This window comes from Lepisosteus platostomus, chromosome 5 (genome assembly GCF_059453375.1).
Source record: "Lepisosteus platostomus isolate fLepPlt1 chromosome 5, fLepPlt1.hap1, whole genome shotgun sequence".
NCBI classification, from domain to species: Eukaryota; Metazoa; Chordata; class Actinopteri; order Semionotiformes; family Lepisosteidae; genus Lepisosteus; species Lepisosteus platostomus.
In genome coordinates, this window is record NC_142615.1 from 24,731,866 (window position 1) to 24,745,254 (window position 13,389).

Genomic DNA, 13,389 nt, shown 5'->3' on the forward strand with positions numbered 1-13,389 from the left:
GTAGGGCACAAGACACACGAACACTAAAAGCATCCTTATCTGCTTTCAGCTGCGAAATGTCATTTGTGGACGCTGAAGAATTTGTTTCCAAGGCAGCGGTTTCAAGCAATTTTGCATTTTAAAAGTAGAGCAGTGCGTTTCCATTTTTATGCAGGCACACCATGACATAAGGAGATTGTCGTAGTCGGCAGGACTTGAACCTGCGCGGGGAGACCCCGATGGACTTCAAGTCCATCGCCTTAACCACAAAAACACAGCAGAACTCTTCAAACCAATTGAAGTCCGATTGAACCGCTCCACCAACCTGTCATTCCGGGGATCCAGCGGGGTGGTCTGCGTCTTAGAGATCCCCAGGCACTGGCACACTCTGGCGAAGACGTGGGATTCGAAGTTACGCCCCTGGTCACTGTGTAACTCCTCCGGCACCCCTAGCCTGGCAAACATCCCCTCCAGTAGTGCATCGGCCACGGTGGGGGCACTATGGTCCGGGAGGGCATATGCCCCCGGCCATTTTGTAAAATAGTCCACTGCCACCAGGACATAGCAGTTTCCGGCCTCAGTGCGCGGAAACTGGCCCAAAACGTCAACCCCCACCTGCTCCACAGGAGTCCCCACCTGGTGTTGTTTGGAGGCGGGCTCCTTCTGGGCCACGCGCACCGCACACGTTCGGCAATACCGCTCCATGTCCCGGTGGCAAAGACCCCAATAAGAAGTTTTTTTTACAGCCGAAATGCCCCACGCCCGGCTGGCTGTGCACCACTCGGAGCACAGCCCCGCGGAGCGACTGTGGCACCACCAGCTGCCACCATATCTCGCCACTGAAGGGTGCCCGCCAACCCCGGCGCAGCACCCCATCCTTTACCTCCAAGGCCTCCCACAGGTCGCAGAGGGCCTTGACGGACTTTGGGTGCGGGGCAAGCTCCTCTCGCAGAGGCCGCGCTCCTGCTGCCTTCCAGGGGAGCACCGGCCCCACATCCGGATCAGCTGCCTGTCGCTGCACCACGTCTGACAGACCCACCCCCAGTGGCCCCTCCAGGGCCGTGGCCACGGCGCTCGACTCCGCCACGGTGCGGACGGCCCCCTCACACTGCTCCCGCGAGAGAGCATCAGCATTGAGATGGCGAGATCCCGCACAGTGTACGACAGTGAAGTCGTATTCCTGCAGGACCTCCATCTATCACACCATCTGCCCCTCCGGCTCCTTACAGTGGAGCAGCCAGGTGAGGGACGCATGGTCGGTCCTCAACCGGAATCGGGTCCTGAACAGGTACGGCCTGAAGTGGCGGACCGCCACCATCACCGCCAGCAGCTCGCGACAGGTCACGCAGTAGTTCCGTTCAGCCTTATTCAAAGCCCGACTGTAGTAGGCAACTACCCGCTCCCCATCTGGCCCCTCCTGCGCCAACACCGCGCCCACCTCCGAGACACTCCCATCGGTATCTAGGATATACTGTAACCACTGATCGGGGTAGTCTAGCACGGGGGCCCCCACCACAGCTTCACGTAACCGACCGAAAGCCGTCTCGCAGCCCGAGTCCAATTCGAAACGGCGGCCCTTGTCGGTGAGGCAGTGCAGTGGGGGAGAGATGCTGGCAAAGTCCCGGTCGAACCTCCGATAATACAACGCCAACCCCAGAATGCAGCTCTGCGACGGTGCGGGGAGTCGGCCATCCCCTCACTGCAGCAACCTTACCTGGGTCTGTAGCCACCCCTCGCGGTCCAACAACATGTCCCAGGAAGGTCCCCTCCCGCAGCAGGAGCTCTCACTTGTGGGCGTTGAGCCTCAGGACAGCACAGCAGATGCAGGCCAGCACCGCTTGGAGGTTCGTCAAGGCCTGGAACCAGCAGGTCGTCCAGATACAGCACACACTGGTTCCGCGGGACCAATGCCAGCACCCTCTCCATCAGCCTCTCGAAAGTCGCCAGGGCATTGCACAGGCCAAAGGGCATGACAGTAAACTGCCAGAGGCCCTGGCCGATGGAAAAGGCCGTCTTTGGTCGAGCATCGGGAGCGAGCGGTACCTGCCAGTAGCTGCACCGGAGGTCAAAGGAGCTGAAGCAGGTCGACCCTGTGATGTAGTCCAAGGCGTCGTCTATCCTCGGCAGGGGGTAGGAATCTTTCCAGGTGACCTCATTCAGCTTGCGGTAGTTCACGCAGAACCTCCATGAGCCGTCTTTTTTTCGGAGCAGTATGCTTGGCATGAGCCATGTGTCCCGGTGGGATGCAGATGGGCCTAGCGTCACCAGTGTTGATGTCGTGTTGGACCAGGGCGGCGCGGGTGCAGTCCTCATCCCTTGCCGCAAAGAGGTCCTCTTTTTGGGCGAGTAGTTCCTGGAGCCGCTGCCGCTGGTCCTCGTAGCTTCACTGGTAGAGGTCCTCAATGGCGCGCCTCGCTTCCACGCAATGCTCGGCCCCCGCCACCGCCACCGCCGCCTTGTCAGACCCCCCGGGTGATTCAGGGGCAGGATCCGGCACACTCGCTCCCCGGCTCGCAGGCCCGGTCCGCCCCGGCGACTGCCACCGCCACTGCCTCTTTTTCCCCTGGCTCCGGCAAGCCCGCGTCCCTCGGCCTTCGCCGGGCCTGCCCTCCACCAGGTGAAGTCGCTCTCCCTGCCACACCAACTCCTGCCGGCCCAAGTCCAAACCGGTCCCCACTCCCTGCAGCAGGTCCAGCCCCAGGATGCAGTCCTCCTGGATGGGTGCAAGGTAGCAGGCGCACCGTCGCTGTACCCAGACGGAAGGCAAGCACCTGTTTCCCTGTTTCGGCACGGCTCCTCGGGTAAGAGGGCCTTGAGAAAGGCCTGAAGAGCCATCTCCCGCTGCGCCTCCCGGGGGAAAACCGGGTATCCTCAGCGGGCGAGGAACATGACATCAGTGGCGACCGGGCCAAGCCGGAGAGCTGCTGCCAGCGCCGCGTATTCACCTTAGTCCTCCTCTGGGACATCCAGGAGAACCTGGCAGGCCACTCCTTCCAGCGCCGCTGCCAGGTGGCCGGCCATCTCTGCCCGGTTCCAGCCATTTGTCCGGGCCGCGAGCTGGAACTGCGCCTCGTAGGTTTCCCATGCGCTTCCCCGTCGTAGTGACTGGGTCGCACCCGCGCTGGCGGGTGTGGGAATAGCTGGCCGACTCCGGCAGGGAGGGCATCTTCTCTCTTGGGCATCCACTGGGCAGGAGTAGTGGGCAGTCGCCCCAATTCTACCAGCGAGACCACTACTGGGTAGCCCTGGTAAGGGCTGTGGCCACCTGTCGCACCCAGGAGTTGCTCAGGCTCTGTATGTGCGCTGCCGGTGGGTTCAGTCTCTTTTAGGGTTAGCCGGCGCTTGACAAAATCAGTGAATGTCTGCCATGGTCTGTCCATCCTGCCCGCTTCTGACACCAATGTAACATTTTTCAGGTTCCCTCAGGACAAAGGACAAGTGGAGACATGATCGTAAACCAAGCGACGGCTTTATTCTCCAAACAAAACCACACAAAAACCAAACACAGGCTATACACACATGAGGAGACCGACAGAACACTTACACATGGTTAGGGTGGTAACTCGTTAACTTCGGGCTATACACTTATAGAGCTATACAGGACACTAAAACTACTATCACAATATTTACGTATGCAGATACATATCATCCTGCTGACCCTCAGACTCCCCCCGGCTACAACTCCCAGCCTGCTTTGCGGTACTATGAGCGCCTAGGTGCGCTTCCTCCTCACCACTGGGCGAGGGCGTTAAGGTATTATGCTATTGGCTTGTTTGTTTATTACCAAATAGATTCACCGCTGTAAAAGTAAACTTTATAGTTGTGTTCAGAGGCTATTGGGAATCTTTTGCGTTTGCAACGTTTTTTAGGAACACGTATTCTGTTTGTGGCAATGTACACTTTGTAGTGTTAAACGGGGATTGCTGCCCCAGTGTCTCCAACCAGTTATTAAATCTCCGTCTCAGAAGAAATTATTGAGGGTACTGCAAAATGTGAGAAATTCCGAGACCTTCACAAATTCTTGAACGTTGTGCAAGTCCTGTATGGTCACCATGTTTGTGGAGATCAGCGCAAGGCTGCTCTCATCACGGGTGAGAGCTCGCGAGAATTGTGATGTAGGGGCTGCCCTTCCTGCTCGGGTCAGTTGTAATGAACTGAAAGCAGCACCCCAAACTGGAATTCAGCCTTAAGACCAGAAGCAACAAATGTGGCCGCTGAAATTAGCCCCCTGTTTAACTTGAATTGACTTTAGTGTTGACAGCATGAAGTCTGCAGAATAATTTCTTGCTTAGAATGTTTTTTCTTTCCATTTACAATGATTTTTTTTCCTTTTGTCTGTTTGCATATCATACATCAGCTCCACTGTTATACTCCTGTTTTTTAAATTATTTCATATATTTTCTCCTGTGATTCCTCATATGGTTACCTTATATTTCTTCATTAATTATGGGTTTTCTTATCCATTCAGCCCTGTTTGCTGGGTTGTTAGATGGTCTAATTTCCAGTTTCGTCTCCTATGTGTTCCGATCATTTGATCGCAGCTCGTCTGAAAAAGGTCTTTACACCCTGTATCATTCACACCACACAGTGTTGCAGACAGTAGCTGCGGTCACCCACTTTATCTGTCTCTGGAGCTGTAATCGAGAGCATTATCAGATATGGTATTTCAGTGTGGTTCGGTCATCTATCGGTTCATTTTAAATGGCAAATGACCCGCCTCATCCAGACAGCTTTCAAGGTCAAGGGAGTGAAACAGCAGCCCTCCCCGCAGGCCATCTTTGAAAAATCCCTAATCAGACAGACAGGAACAATGATATCAGATCCTTCCCACATCCTCAACCCTGAATACCAACTTCTTCCTTCGGGCAAACGTTTCAGGGTTCCCAAAGGTAAGTGAAATGGATACAAAGATTCCTTTGTTCCACTATGCATTACAGCTGTCAACACAAAAATGTCAAGGATAAACAATTTTGACTCTTACAACCCACCTGAGTGCAATATGTTTTTGCGATGTGTTATAAACGTTCCATGTTATGTGTTCTACTGTACATGTGCAATAGAATGATGTGCAGTGTTTTTCTTATTTTTTGTAATAGTGTAATGTGCAATGATTTTATTTTCTTCTCTCTTTTTGTGCATGCTATTTAAATGTACAGGAGTGCTGGGTGTCCATACAAAATTCCCTCAGGGGACAATAAAAGTCTTATCTCTTTGCTGGAATTTTTTTTTGCCCATCTGTTGAGAGAATTGAAGTGTGAAAGAGCGTGAGGTGTTAAAGTAGCTCCTGTCAGGTTTATTATATTGCTGTTGCTTTGTTTGAATATACTGTTATCTGTTGTGGGAATTTAAAAAAATCATCTGTGTTAGTGTGGGTGTTGCTCTGTAAATGGCTGACTTAGCTTTTAACTCATCATTCTGTAAGGTACAAAACAGAGCAGAAGATATATAGGACTTTATTGATCCTGAAGGGAAATTGATGTGTTACAGCAGTCCAAGACAAGCCAAAAAAACAGAAAACCAGACACCAGAATAGACGAAAAATTAAGATGCGTACAGCAATACAAAATAAATATTAAAAAAATCACTTAAATAGAAATATAAAAGACTCTTTTCACAGGTCCCAGGCTCTTACACAGTCGGGTCTCCCTGGGGGGCGGCGTTTATTTGAACATCTCTCCAGGCTCCGTTCTTGTGCCTGTGTCTTCTGTAAGTCTCTCTTTCAGCGAACTCAGAGCAAGAGCTGCTGCCCTCTAGTGGTTACTGAAGTAGGGGAACGAACTGACATCACCTCTTCATGTGGTTGAAGCAGCTGGAGTCACATTAGAACATCCCCAGATAGGGTGGACATAATACGGTCACTACTGTCATGAGTCTGTTATGCAGCTGTCGATGGGAACATATTAATATTTAACTGAAACTGCTTTCCAGTGAACATTAATACATGCATGAACTAATACGAATGTCATTTAGTAATGGCGAACTTCAATGTCTGTCTTTGTTCGTAGCTGTATTACAGCTGGTGAATGTAGAGCCATGTGCGATGTGAGGGCGTGGTGTGTGAGAGTGGGTTTTCAGAGATCATGGGGAGCAGAGCGATCTGAAATGAAGGAAAGGCATGTTTAACTGGGGTGTAAACCTGAAATGTGTTCGGTCACCTCTGAGTGTCAGTTGAATAGATGTGTTGTCTTTTGTTATTTGGATGGGACTCCACCCTCTTGGCTCTCAGGGTAAAGCAGGGATATGGAGAAAAGGTTGTTTAGTCAAATGGAGGGGTACGTTTGTACCCCACCCCCACCACCCTTTATGTACAGAGGAGCCTCCTGTCCTGACTGGAGGAGCTCATCCAGGTGTGTCTGGAGAGAAGCCAGGGTCTCGGCTTCCACCACAGGGATGGGCGGCTTGTTCCACACCCCCGCCCCACTCTGTGTACAGAAGACCCTCCTGTCCTGACTGGAGAAGCTCACCCAGCTGTGTCTGGAGAGAAGCGAAGGAATAAGCTTCAACAACACGGCCGGGCAGCTTGTTCCCCAACCCCACCACCCTCTGTGTACAGAAGAGCTTCCTGTTCTGAGTGGAGGAGCTCACCCAGCTGTGTCTGGAGAGAAGCCAGGGTATCGGCTTAAACCACAGGGCTGGGCAGCTTGTATCACAGACGAGACCATTTTATTGTGCAGTTCCATTATTTTATGCCATACAGATGGGGATCAGGCACATGAATTACACCGTGTGTGGGGGATCCCAAGTATGACATTGTGGAGCTATGTGACAGTCACCTCCCTCACTTAAGCTGTCCAAATGCCATTAATGAACATAGTCAAAAAGGTGCATTTGAAATTTTCTGCAGTCACACTAGAAACATGGACATAACCAAACCCCCCTGCTGTAGATTAGCAACACCCTAGCCTTGATCCTAGTCTGCATGATAACCCCTCACCAGAACCCCAGGAGCAGGGAAAAGCGATTCCCATCCTCCATGACATCATAAATCACCACATGACATCGTCAAGAAACTAGACAGATGGCCAAACAGGGACCCCATTATAATGCAGGAAGCGCAGAGGCAGTGAGGGAGCTCGTCCCTCGTCCTCCTGCCTCAGACTCCGATGGCCATGTCCTGGGAGAGGCTCAGCTGCTCCAGCTCTTGCAGGGCCCGGTCGTACTCCCTCTGCAGCTGCTCCGCAGACAGACTGGAGGGGCGCAGGGCCAGGAAGCTGTAGGCGTCTTCGCAGTGAGAGAACTTCTCCCCAACACTGGAGCAGCAGGCACACAGCACCTGGAAGGACTGCAGTGTGCGTGTGCGCAGATCAATTGTGTGTATGTGTTGCATTGATGTACACAGTACAAATGTGTAGTGTGTATACAGTATAGTTGGGTGTAGAGTGTGGTTGTGTGTATTGTGTATACAGATCAGTGGTGTGTAAAGTGTGTATGCATTGATGTATGTAGTACGAATGTGCATGCATGTGTAGTGTGTCGTTGTGTATATTGTGAATACAGATCAGTTGTGTGTACAGTGTGTGTATGCGTTGCGACGATGTGTACAGTATGAATGTGTGTGCGTGTGTAGTGTGTATGCGTTGTGTTGATGGATATAGTACGAATGTTTGTGCGTGTGTAGTATGTATACAGTATAGTAGGGTGTAGAGTGCGATTGTGTCAGATCAGTTGAGTGTATGCATTGTGTTGATGTGTACGGTGCCATTGTAGTCAGAATGTGTGTAGTGTGCATTTGTTCACAGTGTGTAGATGTGTGGAGAAAAATGGCAGTTATTAACTCTAAAATGAATGTCTGTCCTAAAATATCGTAGTTTCCTTATTTCCAGCTACTGTAGAGAGCTACCCGTCTGACTGACGGAGGCTCCCACTGAAATTCGGGAGAGAAAATCACACCACCGATCTGCCCCTCTGCCCCTCCACCCACCTGCTCCGCCTCATCCAGGCTCTTCAGGTACTCCTCCTTGAAGTCCTGGATGTAATCCAGGAAGCTCTCTCCCGCCTCGGTCTTCTGCCCCAGGCTGGCGATGGCCACCCGAGCCGTGTCGCAGAAGTTGTGCAGCCTCAGCAGGATCTGCTGGACGCGGGACAGGCAGCGCTGCACCTCCTGCAGCTGCTTGGGCTTCCCGAGCTTCCCTGAGGGAGAGGGAGAGAGGGAGAAGGGTGGGCAGCAAGCAACAGGCACAAGGCAGGGTTCACCCTGGACAGGACAGCAGTCCATCACAGGACACACACACACACACCCTGGACAGGACAGCAGTACATCACAGGACACACACACACTCACGCACCCTGGACAGGACAGCAGTCCATCACAGCACACACACCCTGGACAGGACGGCAGTCCATCACAGGACACACACACACACACTCACACTCACACTCACACTCACACTCACACTCACACTCACACTCCCTGGACAGGACAGCAGTCCATCACAGCACACACACCCTGGACAGGACGGCAGTCCATCATAGGACACACACTCACACTCACACTCACACTCACACTCACACTCACACTCACACTCACACTCACACTCACACTCACACTCACACTCACACTCACACTCACACTCACACTCACACTCACACTCACACACCCTGGACAGGACACCAGTCCATCACAGGACACACACACACACACACCATGGACAGGACGCCAGTCCATCACAGGACTCACACACACACACCATGGACAGGACGCCAGTCCATCACAGGACACACACACACACTCACACACCCTGGACAGGACAGCAGTCCATCATAGGACACACACACACACTCACACACCCTGGACAGGACGCCAGTCCATCACAGGACACACACACACGCTGGACAGGACACCAGTCCATCACAGGACACACACACACCCTGGACAGGACACCAGTCCAGGACCAGGCATGGACACCCCCCTCAATCGGCACGCTTACCTATTTCCACAAGCACCTGGGAGTAGACGGCCTGCATGCGGTTGAGCTCGGCCGCGTTGTCCCAGATCTCCCGTGTGAGGCGGTTGTCCTGCCCGTAGAGGTGGCGCAGCTCGCCCTCCAGGGCGCTCAGGCGGGCGTTGTTGCTCTTGTCGCTGTAGGCCCAGCAGCCGCCCTGGCGCCGCCTCTTCTCCACCAGCTTGTCCTGGATCTGCCGGCCCACCCGGGCCTTTTCCTCGTTCAGGCGGGCCAGCCGGTCCTTCAGGGCGTGGGCCTGCGCCCGCAGCGCCTCCGCCTCCTGTGTCTTCTTCTCCCTCTCCTGCTGCTCGCTCTCGCGGACCGCCTTCACATCGCTGCAGGTGCTGGCCACGCTGCCGTTCAGGCTCTCGTACCTGCGGTCGAGAGAGAGAGAACAGGCAGGAGGAACTGAGTCTCTTTAGTCTGAAGAGTCTGTCCCACACCGTCAGGCTGGAGGAACTGAGTCTCTTTAGTCTGAAGAGTCTGTCCCACACCGTCAGGCTGGAGGAACTGAGTCTCTTTAGTCTGAAGGGTGTGTCCCACACCGTCAGGCTGGAGGAACTGAGTCTCTTTAGTCTGAAGGGAGTGTAAAACTATCTGAAAGCATTTGAAAGCGGAGAACAGAAAACACCTCTTTGCACAAAGTGTGGTGGGGGTGTGGAACAACCTGCCCAGCTCTGTGGTTGAAAACTGGCTACTTTCGCACCATTGCAGCCTCGGATCCATGAACCATTAAAACTGGCTAGACCGGTTAGAAATGAAAAAGAGGACTTGGCCCTTCTTATGTTCTCACGACAGAGAAAAACAAGTGCCTTGTGGGGGGGGGAAACGAACGTGAGACTTGACGTATCGTTCAAAAGCCTTTATCCATTTGCACAGCTGTTCAGTTCAACCCTTCCATCTTGAGACTGACTGAACTCTGATTAAAATGATGAGAATGATATTTAACCCCCTTTCCCAAGAAAGCATCAACAGACCCAGCAGTCGCAGCTGGAATTCCCCAGAGAAAATAAAGATGCGTACTTTTCCACGACGTTCTGCACATCGGAGCACATCTTCTGGATCAGGGTCTTGGAGAGCTCCAGGCTGACCCGGGCCGACTGCATTTGCTGGTCCCTCACCGCCTGCCGAATTGCTGGGAACACCCGTTTCATGATGTCGGTCCCCACGTTGGCGCACTTCGGGGGGGGGGGGGGAAGAACCGGAAATGAGAGAGAAAGGTAAAGTTACTTGTTCCCCACCCCCACCACCCTCTATGTACAGAAGAGCCTCCTGTCCTGACTGGAGGAGCTCACCCAGCTGTGTCTGGAGAGGAGCCAGGGCATCGGCTTCAACCACATGGACTGGGCAGGTTGTTCCACACCCCCATCCTTTGTGTACAGACGTGCTGCCTCCCCACCCCCATCAGTTTTAAATACACTTCCAGGCAGTGGTCCACTACACGAGCATCACTATTAGTGCTGATGGGCCAGCAATAATGATATTTAAAGGGTATGTTGCCTACCTGTAAAAACGTAGCCGCCGTGGAGATGCACAGCTTGCGCGACTCCGTCCCCCGCTGGTGGACTTTGGTCTCCAGATCCGGGTACTGGCAGAGGCTGAAGTAGGACACCTTGAACAGCACGGCCGCCTTCTGCACCACGGAGACCAGCTCCTGGAGCTGGATCACCGACTGCACCGCGTGAAAACCGGCCTGGACTGCGGCTGCACTCAGGCGGAGGGAGAGAGAGAGAAACCGGACAGGAGGCCACGTTAAAATCCGCCGCGGGCCGCCAAAAACAGCCTGGCAGACGGATAAGACAGGAGGGGAGGAGAGCGTTCAAATGCAGCTGCCTCGGCCGCTGTAGGAAAAGCTCGTCCCAGCAACAGGGAGGAAAGAGCCGGGAGTTTGCGCCATTCCCGAAGGGGGAACCACAGCGCTGTTTTCACTTAAATCCAAAAATAAAAATTAATTTTCTAGAACATCGATGAGGAAATGGTGGTAACCGAGATCTAATAAGCGGGTCTTTTAGTAGTAACGAGTAACTTTTTTTACTAGTTGTTTGAGGACGCCTCATTGTTGAAGAGGGCCGAGCCGCTGATAATTCGGCCTTTTTCCGCCAGAGGGCGCCCTAAGTCCTATCAGACTTCCATCAGGTCTACGCGTTCCCACAGTTGAAGCCATTTGGACATAAGGAAGAGATTCCCGAGGATAATATAACCAGCATGTAACCGGGAATGTTTTGGGGGGCATTTATTTTCGATTTTGTAAATTAGATCTCACTTGACGCTGCTCAAGAACGTCATCTTTGATTTTCTCAGACTTCCGTCCTTATAATATAACGGGATGAGAAGTTCCTTCATTTAACAGCGTCTGATCTTTAAGCCGACTTGTCACGCACATGGCATGCAGTCGGTGATCCTTTTTTCGACCTCGGAGGTACCAACACACTTACCTTTGTTCTCCGCCATTTTTGTTTCTGATCTTCTTTACTTCTGGAAAAGAGAGAGACGGAGATTAAAATGTTTTTTTTTTAAATAGCTTGGTTTCTCCCTCCCTCGTTTTTTAAAAAAATCTGTGGTCAGTATGTGCTCTTCCTTTCCCTGCATCTCTGTCACCCTAAGCGTCACCCAGGCGGGGCTCCACACTGGTGGGGGGTGGAGGGGATCCCCGTGAGCTGGAGAGTCCGGAAAGGCGCTATATAGGTGTAAGGGGGTTGAATAATATGACCTGTACCCCCCTTTTGGGTAAGAGGAAACTTTTTCCAGGGTCCTTCATTATAGGGGCAGCTCCAGCATGCGTGTTTGCTTCTTCGCTGGCGAGTAGAGGGTCGCTGGTGTGTTTCTGCCAGTGCCTCGCTGTATCTAATGAATTAATTCCTTATATACAAAGGGGCGGAGCGCGGAGCGGTGACTCTGTGCCTCAGGGTCTGCCGGTTCCAATCCCGCGGCCGGCAGAGGAAGCCCTTCACCCCAACTGTTCCAGAGGTGCTGTATAAATGGCCGACCCTGCGCTCTGACCCCCAGCTCCCTGTCTGTGTATCTCACGGACATCTCATCTTATTTTATAGCTGCTGCCTCTACCGCGTTTGCTGGGGATCGGAGTGAAGTTGCACATTCCTACTGAATGACAGTTCTAGTGCTCTTCACGCGAGACAGGGGAACCCGAAAGAAAGCCACGCGCGTGTCCCTTTTTAAACCTTATTGCGTTACGCATCGGTCATTAAAACCCCCCACAGACGCAGATCTGAACCTTTCTGATTGGAACAGGAACCCCGAGACACACACAGCCCTGCACCGTGAAAGAGTGCGGCGGGGATTCATTCCACGCAGAAAAGCAGAAACGGACACACACGCTGGGTTTTTTTTTCTGTCCACGTTTCGGCGTGGAATTAACTTTTAAGCCTGCTTAAAACACACACACACACACACACACAGGACAGGACACCAGTCCATCACAGTTCACACACACACACTCCGTGCTCGCGTAGGATCGGCGCGTCCGTGTGACCCTGGATCGTGGATTAATATCGGCGTACCCACCCCGACACACAATGCAGAGCAAAACCCGCAAACCCGCAGGCCGGCCCGATCAAGCGCGTCAGCACCGGTAAGCTGATCGCGCGGGGCAGCGGCCACGCAGAAGAGGACCGAGCTCAAATACGCACCGAGGAGCTGCTGGAAACGCGCATAGCCGGCTGCGCTTCTGAAAAGGATCTGATCTTCGCAGCGTGAGAGGAATAAAAGCGTGCGAGAGGAGGAGGAAGTGGGGCAGGTTGGTGATACAGACCTGTGTGAACGCGGCCCCGCCTACCTCCTCCCCTTGAACCCCTCACCCCGCGCGACACGCAGCCTTTCCTGCTGAAACGGGTGATTTCTGAAGAGGTGGGAGTTTTCCAGGCCAGTCAAGATAAGAACAGGCGTCGGCTTTCCTCAACCGTCCGCTGTCCAACCCGTCTGTGTCTCTCGGGGCGCGTCCCCAGTCTCTGTCGCGTCCCGCCTTAGCTTCCGTGTGAACACACCTGCATCCACGAGGGGCCCGTTCAGCCCGTGGGACCCCTCCGCCCCCTGTTTGCTGGTGAGGAATTAATTGTTCCGAGGAGCTCATCTAGCTGTGTCCCGAGAGAGGCTTCAACAACAGGTTGGGCAGCCTGTTAATAATAATTAATAACTCCTTACACTTCTATAGCGCTTTCCTGGACTCTCCACTCTCCAGCTCTTCCCAGGTCACGGGGATCCCCTGCAGCCCCACCTGGATGATGCTCCAGTCCGCTCAGCACACAGCAGCTCTCAGTGGGGAGGAGAGCAGAGGGATGAAGCCAGTTCAGAGAGGGGGGTTATTAGGAGTCCATGATGGGTAAAGACCAGGGGGGGAATTGGGCCAGGAGACTGGGGTAACACCCCTACTCTTCTCCAGAGACACCCCGGGATTGTTAATGACCACAGAGAGTCAGGACGTCGGTTTGACGTCTCATTAGTTTTTCCCAGG

The 13,389-nt window shown here is 53.2% G+C and overlaps 1 protein-coding gene across 4 annotated transcripts; it reads right to left on the bottom strand.

Annotated features, from left to right (window-relative positions):
* Positions 1 to 7,059: 7,059 nt before the first annotated feature.
* On the bottom strand, positions 7,060 to 12,829 carry LOC148665322 (uncharacterized). Of its 4 annotated transcripts, none has more exons than XM_088631584.1 (7): positions 12,569 to 12,829; positions 11,357 to 11,393; positions 10,426 to 10,625; positions 9,945 to 10,099; positions 8,907 to 9,295; positions 7,901 to 8,109; positions 7,060 to 7,261 (listed from the first exon to the last, which is right to left on the bottom strand). In XM_088631584.1, the coding sequence occupies exons 2-7, from the start codon at positions 11,370 to 11,372 to the stop codon at positions 7,073 to 7,075; spliced, it is 1,158 nt and encodes a 385-aa protein (XP_088487710.1). In that variant the 5' UTR covers positions 11,373 to 11,393; positions 12,569 to 12,829; the 3' UTR covers positions 7,060 to 7,072. The 4 variants fall into 4 exon arrangements, with proteins under 4 accessions (XP_088487710.1, XP_088487708.1, XP_088487709.1 ...); XM_088631582.1 differs by having other exon boundaries at positions 11,357 to 11,396; positions 12,569 to 12,828; XM_088631583.1 differs by having other exon boundaries at positions 11,357 to 11,396; positions 12,444 to 12,577.
* Between the last annotated feature and the right edge of the window lie 560 nt (positions 12,830 to 13,389).